Raw genomic sequence first — 22,697 nt, 5'->3', positions numbered from 1 at the left:
TAATAATAATAATAAAGAATGCTTTAATACGTTATTAGTGATACTTTTGAAACAAACATCAATAATTTGGAATTTTTAAACAATATCACCCTTAAATTATTTTTATAATGCTTTTGTGCAATTTGATTAAATCAGTTGCACAAAATGTAAGGAAACATTACATTGCACACAATGTAAGGAAACATCATTAAAAATACTGTACCCCTACTGTGATCCTATAAGATCAAGCAGAGGCTTGTAGGTCAGATTCCCCATCCCGTAATTAAGTTACACTGTCTATAATAAGAGAAGTGCCATGTTTGTAAAGTGGTCCACTGGATGGTAAATGAGAACTCAGGCTGGCAATATTGTGGAGCCTTGCCATGAGCAGGAAGCAATACCTATTAAAATAGCAAAACTGAAACCATGCCAGTGTATGGGACTATTTCGATTAGAGGCAAGCTACCTTAATAGCTTCTGAGACTATCAATGAAGTGTAAAGCACAGATCAGAGCTCATATTGTAGACACTGAGTCATTCAAAAAAGATTGTTATATTCTTCATACTATGTTTTAAAAGGTGCGAGGGAAACGTTAATATATTTTATACAAATTTCAATCCAAATTGTTCAAAATAAAAAAGTGTACGTCTAAGTAAGTGGCGGGGGGCGGGGGGGGGGTCAGCTTCTGGTATATCACATCCATGTGTCATACAGTTTTCCGTGATACCAGGCATTGAGCTCAACATCTGTGCCCTTGTACAGCAACTGCAGCTGGACCTTAAGATCGTAGAGCCACATACGTTCATGTCCATTCTCTCACTGTTTGGTACTTTGACACACAGTCTTGGTGAATCTGGGACTGTAAGTAAGTTCTCAAAAAACTATAAGTGCTGTCCAAATAAGAGCTTCCCAAACTCTTGAATAGAAAATACCATCCTAGGTCACAACTTAGGTCACAGCTGTCATCTTAGGCCAGAACAGCCAATTCAGTGACCTAAAATTAATGTAAGGAAAGGCAAAAGCAAGTATCATGTATAAAATAGTTTATTACCATAATAAATAAAACTTTTTTTTTTACAAATATCATTTGTGCTTGTTTAAAAATGTTGAGAAGGGAATATCATCAATGGAGGGGCCTGCACGTTCCTCTTAACATTCCCAAGCCACAGATATACAGTGGTGTTCCTGGCAGCATCCTCAGCTGACCACAAAAATAGTATCAGCTCATTTACACTTTTGTTTATTCATGCTCATTTGGACAAAGTGACAGATGCAAAGGAAAAAGAAAAACCCAATAAAGGATTTGGCAGGACTCAATGGAAAGCGTATTAATATAAGGAGAAGCCCCAGAATGGTGAACTGCTCATGAGTAGAAGTGTCCTTGAGGTGCCGGCGAAACGTCGGATGTGGACAGTCTCCAACTGATGCACAAATACAGCATCGGAATATAAAGAGAATACATTCATTAGGGGAGGGTGCATCCTTCTTAACGTAAGATCAGTTTATATCCTGATACAAGATCTGTGAACTTCTCATTGAACAACTAATGGATCCGTCGGATGACTCAGAAGTCACAGATAAAGAGATAAGGGCTGTAAGAAAAGTTTAATGGCAGGCAGGGAGGGCACCCACCGCTCTGGCACCTGCAGGGAATTCAAGTCCAGTTCTAGAGGTTCCAGAATAAGTCTGATATGCTCACATGAGAATGAAGTTTCACTTGAATTTAAGCTGCAGATAAATTCACATTGATTCGTTTGAGCTGTAGGGGGTAGAAATTAAAACTTCTCAACATGAACACCTTTGGTGAGAAAATGGTTTTTTTCTCTGATGTTTGCAGTCTGTGCTGAGAGGATCATGGAGTCTCCTCCAGATGGAGGGCACAGGAGCTGGTGAAGGTAATCTTAATTGAAGCGAGTGAGAAGGCAGTATATAGAGCAATAACAATGATTTAGCAACAGAGGGAGGCTGTCTGGGGCGTCAAGTGTGCCCTCAATGGCCTCCTCTTTAAGCAACACTAGGTGATAAGGGGGAGAGAGGAAGGGGCGTTGGCAGCTCTATCACAGCTGGAGTTCCATTCAAGGGTCTTAAGGCTAAACGTCTTTATTGCAAGACATAGTACAATCTATTAATCAAATGCACATCAGCAATGTGTATCTCCACCAGGGCTCCTAAAATTTCCCAGAGTATGCATGTGAGACAGAGTGGTCAGTGCAACAAGGGAAAATGAGGATCTTCCTATACCTAGTATTCCTAGAGTTCATTTAGTCCCCACAAGGACTCAAAGAGCTTGACAGTTGGTATAATACCTTCCATCTAAGGATTTGAAGAGGAAGTTTGCTGAATGGGATGGGGTGGTGTAGTACAATTTTACCCCTGCTCAGCCCTCCCCACTTTTGAAAGAGGAGGATTCCAGCAAAGGGGCTGATGTTTGGCCAACAGCAGCACACTGGATTGAAGAGGTTGAGGGTAAAACAGGCCCCCAGGGATTGGATAACAAGAAGAAATCAAGTAAGAAATGTATTTGCAAAAGTTTACTGGAAGGCTGCAAAATGGGCTCAGTTTTTTAAATACTTGGGCTATCCTGTAGCATTAATGTTGTAACCTTGTTAGCATAATGTAGCATTGCATTAATTAATGCAATGAGTTGCATTAATTGTACACTAGATAATTTGGTTTTTCAACCAAATGATCCCCTCCGTTTCTGTCCTTTGGCTATCTTGTCATGTCCAGTGGAGGAGCCTTTTGTAAGTATATGGGATGGCAGTGCCCATTGCTGGAGTCAGTGCCCCCCCACCAAGAACAAACACCACCTCACTGACCATCTTAGTTCTCAGAGTTAACCCTAAACCCACCCCCTCCATCAGCCGGGAGGAGCATGTTCAACCAGCAGCCAAGTGACAGGGACAGGACCTCCCCACTTCAAAGCAGCCTGTCAGGATATTCTCTGGGAAATGGAGCTTCAATATGAATGACATTCAAAGTAAAGAATCTAGTAGAAATCAAATAGTACTTACTAGACAATGGTGCCACATATCATGCCCCCTACTCCTCAAAAAGGAAAAACATATATCCTGGGCAAATCTGTTCTCTTGGCATACTTTTTCTGAAGTCTAAATGTTCTGTCCCATACCTAGTAACCTTTTGTTTCCCTAATCTCTCTCCAGCCACCAGATAATGGTTTATACTGGAAGGCTCAGGTCAGTGGTGTCTGAGGCACATGGTCCTGGCTCGGGAACCCAGTGGCATCCTGGCATGGGAAGGCAGCACAAAGCAGCCTGCGGCCAAGTTCATGGCGTGAAAAGGAAGGGAGAAAGGTTTGGCTCATTTACACAATGTTTTTTCAGAGAAAACAATTACAGCAAAAAATCCCTCAAATCCTAGGGAGGATTACAGGAGAATAAAGCCCATGCACCCACACGTGCACCTGTGACCCCAAGAGGAACAGATTCCTGCCGCAGGAGCTGGCTTCCAGTCATGAGCCCAGTTTGCACTGATTCAGGAGTGCATTCCTAAAGCTGCGTTCCACCCTAAAACATGTCTGGACTTCAAAGCCTTACATCATCTTTGCCCCTCATACCCAGAGGTCTGAGCGATTTCATGGACATCCATCTCCCTCAGGCAGAGGTGGAGGGAAGTGGCAAGGCCTCTTGACATTGGCTATGGAGTGCTGGACAAGAAGCCTGTCATCAAGTCCCTGGAGAGCTGGGAGGCAACAAAAAGTCTCCAGTGGCAGGTGCTTCTGAGGCTGGGTTTTGGGGTGGATTAGAGGCATACCCTGCCTTAAAAGTGGTGGGTCCTAAACTTCAGAAGCAGGTTGAGGAGCATGTTTAAGAAATGGCAGACTAGAAAGTTAGGGGGCAGCCAACAGATGGGATTCCAGATATTTTACAGGCTCTTACCCAAGGACTGGTTGGTAGCTTCTCAAGTGAAAGAGGCTGAAGACCTCATAGCTTTATCCAAAGTCAGACAGTTGTGACTCGGCCTTAGGAAATTAGAATTCCTCTTCTTTGCATGCCGCCACCTGAGGCTAAATCTAATTATGTCACAGCCTGGAGAAGCCAGGAGCAGCCCCTGTAAGCCTCATGTGAGAAGCTACACATGAGGTTAGGGCTCCTGGAGCAGGACTCTCCCTTGAGCTCGCAGGCCCTGGCTTCCCAGGGCCATCTGTGCCAACCCTGTGAACCAGGAGAGGTCAGCCCTGCCTTGCACAGACAACTGAGGGCCCAGCCCTGGGACTCACTGTGAGCACTGGGCAGGACTAAGGAGGCGAGGCGGGGTGGGGTGGTGGGCAGGCTCGGACCAGAGGCTCTCAGAAACACTGAGTATCTTTGGTAGGGCAGAGGTACCAGGGATGGAGTCACCATCTAACATAGGCAAAGGTAAGCTCCCTGGATAAGTCCATGCTGTCACCTGTACTCCTAATTCCATTCCCTCCAAGTTGACTTTTCAGAGCTGAACTTCTAACCTTGCTTGTCAGTATTTGGGGTCCTGACACCTCTCTGTAGGGCATATGCCCTGGCCAGCTCCACTGTGCCTGGAAGAGACTTCTCCCCTTTCCTTTCTCAGATGCCATTGAGAGAAGCCCAAGCACATGAATAACCTGACTTAGGTGACCACGAGGCAGTGGAGTGTCCCCGAGCATCGTGGCATAAGGGCTCGGATGGCCCATACGCAGCTCTGTGACCATCACTGGGAGCCACAGCTCCAAGGCCACTTTTCTCCATCACCTTACAGAGAGCTGGAAACTCACTGCTTCGTTCTCTTTCCAGCTCCTGAAGAGAGTACAATCATGATCCTGAAATCTTTTTCCATTTTCTCTTGAAATCCTACTGACTTTAGTAGGAAATAGAGACCGGCTTTAAAATAAGGACCAGCATGGCTCCCAAGTGCCTATAATGACGCCGTGCGGTGAACAAAATACAAAGGTCTGCAGGGCAATCCCAATGAGAATCAAAGTATAAACATAGCAACTTGCTACAGTTCTGAGGTTGTGTGTGTGTCTGCTTTGTTAATAAAGCAACTCTGGGCTCATGACCCTTCCTGCCGATGCTCCATACCCTGAGGAATGCCACGGGGACACTTGGGAAGAGGCCAAGAAGGAACAGAGGCAAGGGAGCCTGTGTGTGAGGCCAGCAGCATGGAGCACGGCCAGAGGCTCAGCTGGGGACTCCACAGCCCTCCCTGTCAACTGTCCCAGAGGAGCAGGATGTGGGCCGCACCGCAGAGAACCCCTGGATCCTAAGGACCCCTCTCCAGCTCTTACCCTTGCCTCACCACCTTTGGGAAAGGAGACCTGAGGATTCCCAGCTCCAATGTCAATGGGAGGCATGCACCACACCTGCAGCTGCTTTTCTGGCCTTAACCATGAGACAGAAAGTTTCCGGGCTCTACCCTCCTGTCCCTCAAGCTCCGCTTGTCCCGAGCTAGTTACAAATGACAACTACAGGAAAACATGGTGATGTCAGACACAGGCTGTACAAGGACGGGGATGCTGGGAAGTCCCTGGCCCACCACAGTCCGTTGGGGGTCTTGGCAAAGGAGCCCAGCATGGTATATACATGAGAGGTTCTCGGCACTTTCCCACCTGTCCCCAGATGGCTGCTGCTCTGTCCTGGTAGTTTATCTCTTACAAATATCATGGTAGTAAAAAATTAAAAATGAAGGAAAATACCCTTTAGACAGCATGTCCCTTCTTTCAAAATTGTGCAAAGATGGTTCAGATGCAGCTGCCACCTTGCAGGGTAGGGGCACGCTACCCTTCCCATATCTTTTTCCAGATAGAGAAAGAGCGCGTCTAAGCCACTGGCCCCACTTTTTCTGTCAGGAAAAGCCTACTTGAAAATTGTTGGTCATGTGGACGTGTGTGGTGGGGTGGTGGTCACGGCAAGGTTGTAGATGTCTGTCTTTGACTTTTCTTTTAATAGACCTCTCAGCTGGCTCCAAAAATGTCTCTCTCTGATTCTGGGGACTGTGGCCTCGATATTTCAAACAGCTCTTGAGGAGACTGAGAGGATCTTCTGGAAGTTAATATCCTGAGTATCTCAGAGAGCTGTTTCTCAATATTGGTCATTTTGGCGTTTAAGGCCTTGATGTCCTCCTTCAGCTCGTGCCTCACCTCCAGGACTGTGGCCTGCAGCGTCTGCTCAGGGATGGGGTAGAAAGAATGCTTGACCTCTGCCAGGATGGGACTCCGATCCTGGGGACTCCTGGCCTCACCCACGTTGTCCAGCCGCAAGTCGCTCTTGGTGATGCCACTGTCACACGAGTCTGTCTTCTTCAGCGTGGCCTCGCCTGATGCTTTTGTCCTCTCGGGAAGTGTCTCCATCGACTCAGCCTTGGACACCTTGTTCCATTCCTCACCCTTCCCGCAAGCATCTTTGAAGCGGGCCCAGCCTTTGCGCTTGGCACAATCGCCCCCACCCCCCTTGGGGCCCAGGCACTCGGACCCGGGTGCGTGTAGCTTTGCGTGGTCTGGAACCCCGGAGGTGGAGGCTGCCTGGAAGGACACGGGCGTGGCAGGACTCTCACGTACGGTGACCACGCTGGCCTTCATGAGGCTGTGGTTGGCGGAGGCATGCTCTGTGAGGACATTGCCCTTCTCCACGTCTAGGTCATCCAGGTCCCGGCCCCCTCTCTCAGCCGCCAGCCTGGCCTCTTTCTGCTGTCGAAATCTCTGGAAGAGGCGCCGGACAGGGTGGTCCGGGGGCAAGATCAGGGGGGCCTCATTCTTTCGTTTCATACGCTCTTCCTCTTCACGTTTCACGTCGCTGATCTTCCGGAACACAATCTGGAGAGACAGAGAATGACATGCCATGTTAGCCACATGCTGGCTGCAGCAGCCCAGCTCAGCCCCTCTGCCTATCACGGCCCTCTCCTTCCAGTCCCCCTGCTGCCAAGAGGCTGGGGCTCACAGCCTGCAAGGCCTCACGAGGCTTTTCTCTATGACTGACCTCACCCTCCTTTGCTCAACACTGACTCCCAGCTTTCAAACAGCAGGTAATTGACTCCCTTTGTCATTCCCTTCAAGAGGAACAGATCCCATTTTTTCCCTCCCCACATGCCAGGAAGCTGAAGAATCCAAAGAGCATCTTCCCAGGAGACTGTTCCTAGCCTCTGAGCCTGGCCTCCCTTAAATCCGTCCTTGTCTGCAATTCAGCATCATCTCATGAGACTTTCAAATATCATTTTTCTGGCCCCACTTCAGACCTACTCCATTAGTATCTCTGCACAAAAGCTGGAGCATCTCTGGTCTAAACCATACTTCAGGGCAAGAAAGTCCCCTGGCAAGGCTACAGCTAAGGTTTCCAATGCCACCCACAGATCTGGATCCTAAGTGAATGTGGTTGGCTGTGAAAAGTAAAAGTCAGTCTCACACGGAAGTCCTCCTTGTCCTTGGTAAGCTTACAGTAGACTAACGTCTATAAAGTTGAACATAAACTTGTCCTAACAATAATACCCACACTTGGACAGTGATTTGCAGGTCACAAGGCACTTTAATGTTACTTCATGTATTCCTTTTGACAGCACTGTGAAGTCACTGGAACACCTGTTATTATCCCCATTTCAGACATAAGGAAACCGCAGCTCAGAGTGGCTAAATATCACCTAACAGGTAAGTTGCCTAGAAGGGACTTGTACCCAAGGTATCAAACCCAGATCCATTAGGTGACCAGCAGGTAATGACTAATGATAACAATACTTCATGCAGAGGATGGACCATCAGCAAACCAGACTCATGAATTTGGCCCGAGTGCAGCATAAGCCACAGCTATGGGGGCCTTCCCCTGGGTCAGCATCTGACTATGGGAAAGCCCCATAATTTCTAGCTTATATTGCATGTGCCAATTAGACTCTGGGACATGTTTTGACCCATATCATGTTTGAATTTGTGAGATGCAACCTGTAATAGGTTGTCTTTTTAGTGTAAATTTCTGATTTGAGGACTAGAGGTATTGAGATTGTGTAGAAGTAGAGGAGAGGCCTGTGGGAAGGGAGAACAGCAGCTTTTTCATCATCCCAATCTGGGAAACTTTGTGCCCTGGGCAGGCAACTTAGACCCACCTAGAACCTGTCCCAGGGACTTGCCACAGGACCGCCCGTCTTGGGGAGGCACACATGGTGTCATGCCAGGAGCAGGGGTTTGGGGTCAGAAAGAACAAAGTTTAAGTCTCAGCCCCATTACTTAACCGTGTAACCTCACAAGGTATCTTAACTTCTGAATCTCAGCTTCCTCCTTAAAAAGTGAGGAAAATCTCTACTTTTCAGACTTGGTATAAAGCTGATACAAGATGACGTATATGAAATCACTGGCCCACTAGAGATGCTTAAATGGATCCTGTTGTCCTCGCCCTTTCAAGGCCCCCAGCTCAAGATGACACACAACTCGCCCTACCTCCTCCAAGAGGCCCTGCCCCATGCTGTCACCAGTAGGTTCTCAGGTATGACCAACAAGACGATTGTTTTATAGTGCCCAACACAGAGAAGCCAAACAAACAGTTAATTGCTTGATGCTAGGAATCCATCAGCAAATCACTGGCAGACTAGAGGCCCACGTCTGTGCACTAACTTCTTGGTCAAAGTTTCTGTCACTAGATGACTTTACACTGAGGTCACTAACAGGTGGATGGGTGGTTAAATTTTCCAGCTATTATCTGGATTCTGATATGTGACTTTCTGACCTCCACTGGGCAGCATTTCTCCCATCCCTACCTCCTCTGGTCCCCTCTTTAGCTGCACCCCAACTGCCCCTACAGTCTGGCTTGCAGATCCAAGAAATGGGACTCAGGAGAATCCTGTCCACCCTGAAGAGAGCCAGAGAAACCCAACAAAAGGCCCATGGGGGGATGCGGAAGGATAAGTAGAGTGATTGGGACCCTTTTCTCTCTGTGCTCTGAGTTGGATGCCTCTATACGTGCTGTACTCTGTTCTGGGAATAGCCTCTGCTCTCCATTGGGCATCCAAATCCTCTTCACACCAAGACCCAGCGCAAATGCACCTCCTCCAGAAAGTCTTCGCTGATTTCAATGTGCTGTAAGTTATCCTCCTACCTCCCAACTCCAATGGCCCTTTCTACAGTTTGACTGCTCTTCTGTCCTAATTACCCTCTATCTTGTATCCATTTGTAGTAGAGAGGCCAACTCTCTTCTGCCTACTCACATGCCTTCTTAGAGAGGGGAGGAGAGAGAAGGGAATAGGAAGGAAGGTAGAATGGAGGGAAGGAATGCAGAAAAGAGGAAGGAGAAAGTGGGTGAGAATGTGAATGTACCCAAGAGAGATGATGGCTTTTAGAGCTCATTGCTCTTTTCCTGCCCTTTATATCTGCAGGATATCTGATTCCTAACACTACCCCCTTTTTCACTTGAGCAAGTTTGGGCAGGTCTATTCCTTGTAAGCAACAATTCCTGAACACAAACATATCCTATCCTGCTAAAAGGTCCCTGAGGGCTCAGAACAGTACTTTGGAGGTCACACTGTATTTTTTACTTTTTAAGTTTTTGCTTATTATTTGCCCTGAAAGAGCAATGATTTTCCGTTTTGTTTCCAATTTCCAGCTGTTCCAAGTGACTGGTACCTAGCAGGCCCTCAATAAATATTTGTGCAATGTAGAGCACATAAATATTGGCTAATGAATCCGTGGGATAATATCTTCTTCCTGGAAAGATGAAATCACAGAGGTCATAGTCAGTGTTATAAAAAGCAGGGTTTGGCCTGGACACACATCTCTCAACATCAAAGGTCAGGGGCAGCCTCTGAGACTTGAGATGTTCTAAGACTAATGAAAAGGAAGTTCTTCAGATATTGAGGAGTCAACAAAAAACTGATCCCAAGAGGCTTAACATAATTCATGGTGGACAGTTTCGGAGGGGAAGTGGGAGTTCCTCTTTGAGGGTGTGGCTACATTGTGCTTGTCACCCAGAGGCCCCATGGGTCAGAATCCTGGACTGAACCAGCCAGCACATTCAGGTGTTATGACTGTGTGGTCGATGTGGGCAGATCAGGCACTCACAGACAGGGCCTGTTGGTGGAACCGCGGGTCTCTGGATCTGTGCAGGCTTTTTTCCAAAGTGTCATCCTAGGCTGCCCTCCATCATCCTGTGTGATAGGCAGCCCCCCTGAACGTCACTGTCTCAACCAATGGACAGGTGAGCCAGGGAAGAACTTCCTACCCTGCAGAAATGCCTGGTTCTTCCTTTGAGAATCAAGGAGATAAAACCTGCCACCCCCAGGAGACAAGGCAAAAGGAATTTTTACAGAGCTATGTGGTCTGACAGCTTTGCTGATCTGGAGTCAAGGGCTCTGCTTACTAACTTCAACTGCTTTTCTGGAGAAGTTAGTCATGGAGTGTGTCTCAGAGCAGCCATGACCATGCATTTTGCCAAGTATTTTAGATCTGAGTGGGCAGGAGTGGTTGTAGGACTCATGACAATGAGGTCTGTGCCACCAGCTCCAGCCACAGCAGCTCTCCGTCTGCTTGGAGATGCTCCACAGCTTCCCATGGCAAGAGTGTATCCTGGGAATGATGGGCATGACTCCCAGCTCCGTAACTCAGGATGCTCCCTGTACTGGACAGGTGATGGATGGAGGTCTGGGGAACAAGTCTGTCCAAAGTATTCCATGATGCTCTAATAGGTACTATGAGGCGGGAGAAGTTCCCAAGTTAGGTACGTTTGAGTCACACTGCAATGTTAAATGGGTTGCTTTACTGCAGGACTTCTCAGAGCCTTACCACACTAATGTGCCTTATGAATGTCTAAGAGGAAGACATTATATGGAGCATTTCTTAAGCCAGTTCCCCCAGATCCTCTCTTTTGAATGAAAGAACCTCCTCTGGAAAACACTAAAATTATATCAATGTGTAGGGTATGGGATGTTCTCTGTATTTGTGTATAGCCCTGACAGATGGACAGATGTTTCCTGTTCCAGCTAAAGGGGACCTCCTATCTCTAACTCACTCGCTAAGTCCCTGGAATTTGAGATTTGAGGACTCCATTGCAGATGCATTACCCCCTGGTAGACAGGCCAGGATCAATCCAAACTCAGTGGCTATGGCCATCCTCGTTTGTGAAGCCAAAAGAAGTGATGTATATTGCCCTCCCTCCAAAAATCTGCTTCTAATGTTTGTGGTTTAACTGGGGAGAGAGGAAAAGAGATCACAGGTAACTTCTCTATGCACTACACATAGGCTCCTGAAGGATGGTGTGAAAATAAAATCCTAAACGACTTCCATTTTCACTCATCCTCATTGCAGACTGACCTCATACTGATTTCATCATCTCTGCCTGGCTGATTTTATTTTTGAACTCTTACATGAGCTCAGGGAGCTGACATTGAAAAGTACCCCTGAGATGAACATTTTTGCAATGAGGACAACTGCTCATTGGCTCTTGCCTTCTTTCTTCACATCATAGATCCTTAGTCAGGGACCACACCAACAGAGAGGTGCTGGGGTCTGTCTGGAGAGTTTGTTCCACTGGAAAAGGCCCAGCCCTGGTGATAGAAAACTACTCCATTCTTGGCATGGTTTCAAGGCACTGGTAATGGGATAAGTCCAGATCCTTCCTGGATCCAGCCAGAGTCCTGCCAGCCCACAGGGGCATATATTTTTCTAGCCTGACGTGTTGCTCAGAATGCTGAGCAGCTCATGACTTATTGCAACCTGGAGACAGAGGACGCCTGGAGGGCAGAGACGCTGCTGTGCCTTGCTCATCCAACTTGGCATCCCTCTGAGCTCGCACCAAGCAACAACAACGGCCCTAAGTCTGGGAAGACTTAAATTGTTGTTGAGCTGAATGGAATTGACACTCAGATTCCTAAGCTATAGGAATTTCTTGGTAATTATTTTCAACTTGGTTTGAAAAACCAATACCCCTGGAATCTGATGTGAGTCAGGATAGTCGACCACCTCTTCTGGGTTACATTAAGAGGGCCCAGCTCCTCTCAAACCTAACCTGTTCTCAAGCCCTAGCCAGGACCAGGCCAAGGGGAGGAGTCATCCCCTCGGGGTCTCAGCAGCACGCATGGGGGAAAGGCAGACCTAGGAGGGGAATGGACTTGCTGGAGTTCTGGCAGCAAGAGAATGTGGGGAGGGCACCCAAGTGGGAGCACAGTTACTTAAAAGAACTCAGATTGTGGAATAAAAATACATATGTAATGTCAATCCTCAGTGGTTTGCATAAATGAGCTGAGGTATGACTCATCGAAATCTATGGATATATCAAATGGGATTTAGATGATTTTCTCTTGGATTCAGACACATGTCCCCAATCTGAAAGGCTCAGCAGTAGAAAGAGCACTGGCTTGGAGTGGTCCTAGCTCTGCCACTGACTAGTCACTGTGTGACCTTGGGAAAGTTATATCCTTCCTTGGTTGTACCAGATCAATGGTTCTGAAATCTGGCTGCACTTCAGAACCCCCTGAAGAGGTGATCTAGTGAGTGAGAATTTCCCGTGACAGGGCTAGAAACTGGCATTTGCAGCAAGCTCCCAAGTGATTCTGACATGGGCAGCCTGACCCAGGTCTGCTGACTAGGCTCTCAGAACCCCTGGATGGATGGCTGGTGAGGTTACTGCTACTCTGCTGTCCCCTGTGCATGGACTTGTGCTCACACATGCCTCCTGTAGTACCTGTCTGCCTGTACTCACACTTCCAGCCAGACTCAGCCCTCCTAGGTGCTGCCTAGGATTGGAGTGGGGGATGACCCTGGTCTCTCACTCAGCCTCTGGTCCCTGAAGGATGACTGAGAGGAAACGGGGAGGCCCCGCAACCACCTTCAACTCTTTCTTTCTTAGATCTGACAAAAAGCTGTCTTAGAGTGGGGGGACATAAAGCCAAGCAAACATTTACTGAGCACCCACTGCCTAAGAGCACTCAGCAGGGCGCACACACTCTATAGCTCCTTGCTAGTAGGAGCCAGGCCTCTTGTCCCAGAGCTGGGGTCCATGCTGGTGCTGACTGAAGCACCGTGAGTGGCCGAGCATCAGAAGGGCCCTAACATCCCCACAGGCCCACTTGACGTAGTTTTCCTTGTGGTTTCGTCACCCACCAGCCTCCTCCACCAGTCACCCTGCCTGGTTTTATGGCAGAGCATAAAACATGAAGATTAACAAACTGGGCCATTTAAGAAACTTAAAACATGGAAAAACAAACTGCAGATGGGCAGATAGGATAAGGCAGTTGGTTGGGTTTTATTTTTGGAAAAGGCCACTTCTCAACCCCCTCAGAAAGATCACTTCTGTTACTGTGGAATCAAATGCTACATTTTCTACTTGGTATCATGATGAATACGTGACAGCCCAGAACATGGGAGGCCCTGAGCCTTGAGGAGGGGAGGGGGCCCCAGAGGGACCCAGGCCAGTTCGGCTAAGGCTGTGTGCCGCCCTGGCCTGAGGCTGGAGGGGACAAAGCACAGCACTGTCCTCCAGGGGATGCCAGGCTCAGGATATAGAGCAGTAAACTCACAGCATAAGTACAGAGTGCTAAAGTGGGCCCAGGGCAGGAGGGCGAGGGCAGGAGCCTGTGGAGTCAGCATGGAGTGACGGCATGTGCACACGCTTTGAAGTCAGGTGGATTTGGATCGTGTTCCCCAAACCTCAGTTTCAGCACAGAATACAACTGCTTTCACAGGACTGTTACAAGGATTAAGTTGGATAATGTAAGTAAGCCCTTAAAGAGAGTGCTTGACATTTAATAGTTGCTCAGTAAATGTATTATGTATTACTCTTTATGGGGGCGGTCCTTGAGATGATTCTAGAAGGATGAGCTAGAATTAGGTATAAAAGGTAAAGAATTTGGGTGAGGGTGTTCCAAACAGGGAACAGCCCACGCCAAGACACAAAGGCAGAAACGCCAGCCAGGGAAGAACAGTGTCTTTGTGGTGGCAGTCCTGGTGAGAGGAGCTGACGCTGATGGAGAGCTCTGATGTGCCAGGCACTGTGTTAAATGTTGGACCTGTGCCATCCTTAAGGAAACCCCAGCAGGTGGGTACATTATTATCCTCATTTTTCAAATAATGAAACCGAGTTTAGAAAGAGTAAGTGATCACCCAAGAGGACAAAGCTGTGGAGCTGTGAGCCAAACCTGGGCAACCGGAGTCCCTGCCCACACCATGTCTGAGGCCATTCTTCTAGGGAAAATGCCTTGGGTTTTAGGACAAAGGATAGTTTCTCTCAGTATAGGTTGATGACCTCCACTAGTGTCTCTCCATCTTTGTCCATTGGCAACTTCTCTAAAGAATTCAGGGGCAGCACTAGGAAGTAGAATATCTGGCCAAGGGAAGGCGAGAGGCCAAGAAGCCAAGATTCCCAGAGGATTTAAAGAGGGAATCCCTCTTTAGATGCATTAGGCTATGTGGTACTTTAATTTGTCAGGATGGACCAATGACTTAGGGTGAAACCAGACTTTGATTGGTTAAGGTGAAAAAGAGGGCTAGCAACACATGAGCCCAACTGTTTGGCTTCGTGGAAAATCCTGCCTCCCTGAAGGATGCTGAGGTTACCAGTTACCCTGTTGACCACTCGTGACCTCTGGGCCCAGCACTAGGCAGAAGGAGTAGGAATGCACAGATGTCCCAGTGGCCTTTATCTGGGAAAACCCTAGAGGCTAGAGCTGTTCTGTTCTCAGGGGACCTGGTCCACTGGCTCTCAGCACACTGCTAACAGGCAGGCCCCTCCCATCACCATGCAGCATCTGTACTTTCTTCTGGCATTAATCAAGAATGACTTGTCTGACCCATCAGTGCCATCCCATCATCTTATTCACTCTTCTAAGGCCCCCCACTAGACTGGCAGACATGGGCAGTAGGTGGATTGGACATATCTTCTTTTGACAGACCAACCTGGGGCCTGAAAGACTCCCACAGATGCTCCTGTTCCTCTTTCCTCAGGAAGGTTCAAACCCAAGACAGATGAGTATCCTTCCTTCTCAGTGCCACCCAGAGAATAAGATGTGCCCCTGGGTTGCTACTCAGGGAAGAGATGGCACTGCTGTTCAGGAGTTGCTATCCTCGGGCATTTCACTAGGGGTCACATTTGTCACCTTCTCCTTGTTTTGTGCTCCCTCAGTGTAGTGGACTGAATTATGACCCTCGAAAGGCATGTCCACCCAGAATTTCAGAAGGCAGCCTTATTTGGAATAAGGTTCTTCGCAGATGTAAGCAAGGTAAGGATCTCAAAATGAGATCATTCTGCATTAGAGTGGGCTCTAGACCAGTGATGAATGCCATTACAAGAGACAGGGAAAAATGCAGAACACAGAGAAAGGCCATGGGGAAGATGGAGGTAGATACTGGAGTTATGTAGCTATAAGCCAAGGAATGCCAAGGATTGCTGACAGCAACCAGAAGCTAAGACAGGCCTGGAATGGATCCTCCCCCAAACCTCCAGAAGGAACCAAGGCAGTAGACAACTGTATTTCAGACTTCTGGCCTCCGGAACTGTGAGAGAGAAGCAATTTGTTTTAAGCCACCAAGTCTGTGGTCGTTTGTATGGCAGCCCTCAAACTAGAACACAAGGTCTGCTTCACCACTTCGTCCTCTCTCCCTCCCCTAACAGAGGCCCTGTCCACAGCGCCGCCCTTTGCGCTCAGGCCTCCGCCAGCTGTTCTCCCTTCTGCTTCAGTATTTATCCTCACGCAGCTGAGGCCGGCACAGAAGCCAACAAGACAATGGATGTAAGTGCCCACACCCGCCGTGTGCTGGTTTCAGACCCTGAGGAAATAACTTGATCTTTCGAAGCCTTAGTTGTCTTCTGTACAGTTCCTACTTCTTCTTCCTGTGGAGTTGCAATGAAATAACATTTGAGAGAAGCCCCCCTTCCTTCACATTTATAAACCAATGCTGCTTTTCTTTCTAGTCCCAGCCTGAATATTCCCACACTAAGCATGGGTTACACCTTACATCAGTGTTTCAGAGACCCCTCAAACTCTACTGTCCTAGCCAGAGCAGTCTCCCTTCCCACCTAGTTCTTCCTCAGTGAAGGTGAAGTAGATAATCAGGTCAGTAGGAATCAGAACCCCACTTGGGTGGGTGGGAGGAGCAACTGAAGAGAGGCCAGGTAGAAGACTGTGACTAAAGCTAGTGAAACATACAGAGGGGATGGCCCAGGGAAGCAGAGGAGTGGGCAATAAAACACAACATGGCCCGCTTCTAGACATACACACCAGTTCATGATGCAAGGAGAAACAAATATGATCTGCAAACTGCACCTCATTAACCTGAACCTGAATCAAGAATGACTTGTCCGACCCATCAGTGCCATCCCATGAAGACTCAGGCATCATCTTATTCACTTTCATAAGGGTCCCCGCCTAGACTGGTGGCCATCTTCTTTTGACAGACCAACTTCAACCTGTGGCCTCACCTGCACTAGGTCCCTGAGGGGCATTTGCAGCCTTGTGGGTATCCCTGGGAAACACATGCTACTAACTCCTGGAGGGCTTTGGCCCCTAATGTTGTCTCCCATCCTAGGAACCAGATGGAAGCATGTGCAAACCACAAGCTTTCCCTTAGCCCTTCCAGAGACAGTTTTAGGAGCCTGCTTGCCTGCCTATGTCTCCACTCCCAGGAGGTTCCACTCTGATCCCTCAAAGGAGGACAAGTCTTACAGACTGGAGCTTTGAACCTCTTCCTACTTCCATTAAAAGCTCCTTGAAGCATGTGGCCCCACTGGCAGCCCTCAGGACTCCTGTCTTTGCCCCTTCACTCTGGCAGTGCATAATGGGGAAGCCTAGAACCCTTCCCTCCCCACCTCCAGCAGCACTTGCCAACCAGTAAGAGGGACAGAATCTCCTGGGGAGCTTTTCCAAATACACATCTAGGCACCACTCTCCTTGCATCCCTCTCTGCCCTTCAATCTCCACCTCTATTTGAGAGCCAGTACCCTAAGCCTAGAATGAAGATCATGCCAGTAAAGACAGGGGAAACAGGGTAAGACAGCCACATCAGACATATTTCATACTCATGTTTTGAGGACACACACACACGTGCTCAGCAGACAAGATGCCCCTTCTTGATGCCAGTGTACCAGCTGCACACATAGCTCCTCTTACCAGCTACTCCCATCCCTCTCTCCCTCTGCCATTTTTTCCCCTTAGTGACTGACAGGTATCCTATCCTGGGTAGAGGCCTGAGGCACTGGATCTGAAGCCAAAAACAGCTGAAGGGTGGTGGGAGTGGGCAGTAATCCTATCTGTGCTGCCTGAGCCCTCTGTCTGCAGGGAATATGCCCAGTGGGGAGCAGAGCCACAGCCTGTCCCCTAGGTGGGGAAGAAACTCTCAGCCAGTGAGAGTTGAGCCAGTGAGGGGTCTGCAGTCCAAAATTCCCAGGGAATCCCCTTGGAGCTGGGCAGTCCCTAGTCCCAGGCCCCTTGGGGACAGCATGTTTTGTGATGGGTTTCCTCCTTTGAGGGATCAGAGTGGAACCTCCTGGGAGTGGAGACATAGGCAGGCAAGCAGGCTCCTAAATTTCTGACTGGGGTTTTAAGCCTCAGGTCCTTTCTTTATGGAGAGGTGACATTCTCTCCTAAACTTCATTACACAAGGAAACAGCTCTGATCAGCCATTCAAACACTCTTTATGCAGTGCCTACTGAATACAGAGCAATGTATGAAATGTATGGGATAGCTGGTCCACATTTAAAGAGAGCTAAGACTCTTCCTCTCAGAAGCTGATGCTCCAACAGCTTTCCCAGCCTGAGCTGATCTGCGAAACAGCTGCATTTTACAGAAGGACCAACTGAGAATGAGAAAGGGGGGATGGGGGACAGCACCCATACAGTGTTTGCTTCTCCTTGGAGTCAGGATGGTGGTTCAGAGGCTGTTCTAGAACAATCCAATCTCTCTTTAGAACGCTGACACTGATTAACGGAGTTGGCACTGCTCTATTCTTAGCCATGGACGGGGCCACCAGGCTATGACGCCACTCTCCTAATGAGAGGGGGCAACGGAGAGTTCCTGAGCAGCTGCCGCCAGCGGCTCAAGTCCTTTACTTTATCCAGCTTAGTCATGACAGCAGCTCTGGGAGATGCTCTGTTGAATGTGCTTTCATGAGGAACTTTTCCACTTGTGAGAGCATTACTCCCAGTTTACAGATGTGACGGTGACTCAGAATGGTAACTGGTCATTCACTTGAGTTCTTGGTATATAGTGCTAACATCAGTCCCTTAGGACCTGGACCATTTCTAACCTATCTCTCATTAACACCTAGTATATTTACACTGTGTTCAATTTTAGCACCTGAGACTATCAATATATTCATCTTTTTGTGTGTTTGAATTATCTCCCTACTCCCATTGTCCCTCCCTCCCTCAGTAAGACAAGTCTCCTTGCTAGAATAAACTCTACCTTGTTCATTTTTGTGGCCCCAAAACTAGAAGGGTACTTGTCACACAGCAAACATTCAGTGACTATTTGGGGACTGACAGATTGCATGACTTGGGCAAGTCAATTAACTTCTGTCTTTGTCTATTATAATTTGGAAATAATACGCTTTACAAGAGAGAAATATCATGAGGATGAAATGAGACAGTGAGCCCCAGGATGTGTGTATCAGCTTTTTATGTATTGCCAGTTAGCACCAAGTCCACCCTCCACACTCTACTGGCTGGGCACCGGCCAGTAAGTTACCCAGACTCCCTTGCCGGCTGGTTTCCTATTAGGGTCTGCCAGTGGCAGCTCTGGCAGGAGACTGATAGGCGGGAGGAGGGGAGAAGGGGCTTCCTCCCTGCTTTCAGCTCCTGTAGTATGGCTCCAGCAGCAGTGGTCAGCTTTAGCCCCACTCTCCAGCAGTTTCTCTGGTCACTCCCTGCACAAGCTTCTTCAGCTCTCAGCTGCGTACCTGGGCAGTCAGGGTGCAGGTCCACAGCTCTCCCCATTCTCTGGGACATGGGTCAAGCCAAGCTCTCTTTCCAGAAGTCTGGGAGGAGCTACACGTGCCTCTTCCTTAGAGGTCCTGGCACAAGATAGGCAACACCCCTTCTCAGAGGGCTGCATGCAGCACCCACTCACCAAAGCTAGGGCCCCTCCTCCAGCCTCCTAGGTTTTGGTAATACTGCCCTGTTGTGCTCCCAGCCCTGGTAGAGAATGCTGTTTATTTCCATTATTTCCATTATTAATCCCTGGGTGTCCTCAGCATCTCCTTTTTGCTCTTTTAGCCTTTCCACTCCAACTCCATGATTTAAATCCTCTCTTAAAAAATTAGTATCGTTTCAGTTTCTGTTTTCCTGACTGGGCCCTGAGTGACCATGTGCGGGAGGGAGCTCGGGTTCAAGCCTAGCAAGGGGGTAGGTGCTCCCACTGAAACCTAGTGGAAGCTGATACCTTTCTCCCAAAAAACTAGTAGCATGAGAAGGAAAGACACTTGAACTCCCACCTGGTAACCCAGTCCTCGTTTTATGGGGGGCACTGGCTAATGTCACCCTTGCCACTGTCAGTAATCAAGGCTTTGAATTTCTCTTGCTTTCCTTGGTTACCAGGACTTGGGGAAAGGGCATTTTTCTTCCTTGCTACTCAGTCTATTTTCCTCATTCAGAGGATCTGCTGTTCCTAAAGCTTTCAGAGAACAGCCTGCATAGAGGCCTGTGCAGGGAAGGAGGCAGAATTTTATCCAAGTCTATCTTAGAAGTACTGTCTTTTGATGAATCATCACTTGCCCAACTGTGGCCCTGGGTGAAACTGTAACGCACAGCCATCTACTGAGCAGGTTGATGCTAACCATTTTACATAACTTATCTTCCAACTCTCAACCACAAGCCTGTGAAATTGAAACTAATTCTCATTCCTCTTTCAAAGTTAAGAATTTCAAATTCAGAGAGGTCCTTTGCTGACGGTTTACTCAGTCAGTCAGTGGGTGACCAGAACCCAAGTCTGCTGATATCCAAACTTTGCCACCAGGGCTGGGAACCCACACGTTCCAGAGCTTAGGGGGCCCTGGGAAGGGAAGAAATTCATGCTTCTTTGCTTGGGGAGCTTCCCTGGGAAGGTCACCAGAGTCCTGGAGAGAGCATGAGCACCTGAGGTCCAAGAGGGTCTTCCTGCTGGGCCCAAGAAACATGGGCAGGATACCTGCTTATGCCAGGCTCTGAGCTTGTGCTAGGACATGAACTGAACTCCACTGAGGATTATGCTAAACTGTGACTGCTGATAACCCAGACCCTGTGCTGCCTCCCGCAGCAGGACTGGGCTCCAGGCCTGGGGGTTGAGAGTTCAACTTTTCCTCAGGAATATTCATCTATCTTTCTTGCAGGCCTGCAAGATGCTCTTGCCAAATGGAGACGTGGGATGCATTGATTTCAATCCCAGATCACGCACTGAGGTGCTCCTCTTTTCAAGGCAGCAAGGCAAGTAATTTGTCTCTCAAACTGCACATTCACACAAAATCCTTAGTCTGACCCTGGCAGACTCTATACTCATGTTATTGCCACTCACTGCCATGGCGGGTGGGGGGAGGTTGTATCCTCTGGCCCATGGCCAGGGCTCAGGGACTACTGGCTCCTCAGTCCTGGAGTCCAGTCCCCATGTGGAGCATGGCCATGCAGTTTGCCAAGGGCAGTATTTCCAAGGCCCCTCCTCTGCTTCCATCAGCCACACGTGCCCAGCAATCCTTGTTCCTGGTACAGTAATCCACATCAATGCATCTGGGAAAGTGGCATTTTAATTTTCAGGAAACAGATATGCAAAATTAGGGGACTTGTGCATATCAGGCAATTGTATCATTTCTACTTATTTTTTCACATGCTGTCATTGTAGCTATATGGATAGACAGTTTGTGGATTGCTTTTGTCTCCTTCTATCAATATACACAAATGGCAAATTTAGTACTGAATCCAATATAGAAAGGAAGGCTGGTGTGTTCACTCCAGGAGTAATCTTAAGTATTTCAGTTGACCTAGAGGTTGAAAGCTCTACCTGGACAGTTAAGTTAAGGATCTGGACAGTTTAGCTTTCCCATTCCACACCTATAAGCTACCCAGCCCAGCATATTTGAAGCAGGTATGCCCAATCTTGGCTTTCTTGGTTGGAGAGGAGGCAGAAGGAGAATAAACACTGGAGACTGCCCCCACCAAGATCTGTTCTGACCACCATGGGCTGGCACCTCCCACAGCTTAGCCCGTGGAAAATCCCCAAGAGCCAAGGGGTCTGGAGAAAGCTGAAGTGGGTTCCTAGTCCAGGGGAATAGGGCATTTGAGACGGACAAAGGCCCTAAGGGAAGAATAGATATACCACAACCAGACGAAGAGAAGGTAAAAGAGAAAGAGAAGGATCTCTGGCTAAAGGATTTTACTAGGAAGGTAACATGAAATAAGAAACAACAAGAGAAAGGTCAGAGAAGGGGGCATAGAGCCATCAAAATGGCAAATAAATGAGCCTTTATGTACCAGAATCACGGAGGGGAGGGAGCCCCATGTCACCTGATAATGACAGTGGCTGCCAGATGCTGGGCTCTCCTGCGTACTGGGTTCTGTTCTAAACACTTCACATACATTATTTCATGACCTTGTACAACAACCCTACGGGTAGCCACTATTACAAATCTCATTATGGAGAGGAGGAAGCTGGGGACAAGACTGTACACAGTGAGTAAGAGGCTGAACCCAGGCTGATCTGCCACCAGAGCCCGAGGGCTGCAGTGCCTGCCTACCAACCAGCCTGCATCCTCCTGCAGAGGCCACGGGCAGCTGCCCCTTCTTCTTTGATACCAGGAGGAGAGAACAGGGACTCCCCACCTTTATTTGAAAATGAGACTCTCTTTCCTTTGCACCATTGTCATCTCCCAGCCTACTATGCAACAGACCCACATAAAGTAAGCGTATTTCTCCAGCTGGGTCTCTACCTTACACTCTGTTCCCATATTTTGGACCTTCTGCTCCCCAAGTGAGTCTCTCTGCTCCATTTTTGTACCCACTGTAAAGAGAACAATAGGCTCTGTGGAGTAGGCATGTGGGTTAAATGAGACATAATGTACATAAAGCACATGGCATCCCCAGTGCTCAATAAATACTATGCCTGCCTCTCCCCACCCTGGATTGAAGGTTTTGCCTTCCTTTTGCTGAGAATGTGGCCCTCATGTGCCACTGATTCAACAGGAGTGATAATCCTATGCCTGGCCAAAGGAGCTGTATTTGGCTAAACCTGGGCACAGCGTGGACACAGACCCGTTCAGAGAAAGACTGGCAGAGGAATACCTTTGTAGCATGAGTATAATAATGGCCAGGAGAGCCCCACTCTGCTGAGGAGAAGCTTTGAGAAGCCATCTTTGGAGCAGGAGTGGAATCTCTCAGGCCTAGGTAGGTGGATCCCCAGGCAGCAAGCACAGCCACTAGGCATAAGCTAAGACCAGAGGGAACCACAGAAGCTGGACAGAAGGTGGCTGAAGAGCTTCTCTGCCTACCACTGGCAGGACCTACCTGTTCCTGTGTGCCTTCCTATGCTCCACACCCCCAACCCCCAACCCTGCCCCATCTCTAACTTTCAATGACATGTCAAAAATGTTTCACCAATGACCCCATCCTACACATGAGTTTTTCCTGGAGTAAAGAATAATTAAAAAGTTAAGCTAACCAGATGAGTACAGCTGGCAGCTGGGTTACTATTATTTATTTTATGAATGTGGATGCTGAGGCGCCAAGGTGTTTGGGGCTAGTAAGTAGTAGGGCCGGCTGGAATTTGAACCTAGGTATGAGCCCACAAACCTAAGCTTATTTTGCCTTCCTCCTGACCAGCTGCC

At 48.2% G+C, this 22,697-nt stretch overlaps 1 protein-coding gene across 2 annotated transcripts in view; it reads right to left on the bottom strand.

Moving 5' to 3' along the window:
• Positions 1-1,008: 1,008 nt before the first annotated feature.
• Positions 1,009-22,697, bottom strand: part of KCNH1 (potassium voltage-gated channel subfamily H member 1) — a 466,372-nt gene continuing 444,683 nt past the window's right edge. For both annotated transcript variants that reach the window (XM_010372506.2, XM_010372507.2), the window contains exon 11: positions 1,009-6,767. In XM_010372506.2, coding sequence (XP_010370808.1) covers positions 5,910-6,767 — 858 coding nt within the window. In that variant the 3' untranslated portion in view covers positions 1,009-5,909. The remainder of the gene's footprint in view (positions 6,768-22,697) is intronic.

This window comes from Rhinopithecus roxellana, chromosome 8 (genome assembly GCF_007565055.1).
Source record: "Rhinopithecus roxellana isolate Shanxi Qingling chromosome 8, ASM756505v1, whole genome shotgun sequence".
NCBI lineage: Eukaryota > Metazoa > Chordata > Mammalia > Primates > Cercopithecidae > Rhinopithecus > Rhinopithecus roxellana.
Note: the sequence above shows the minus strand (reverse complement) of the source record. Positions and strands in the feature narration are given on the sequence as shown.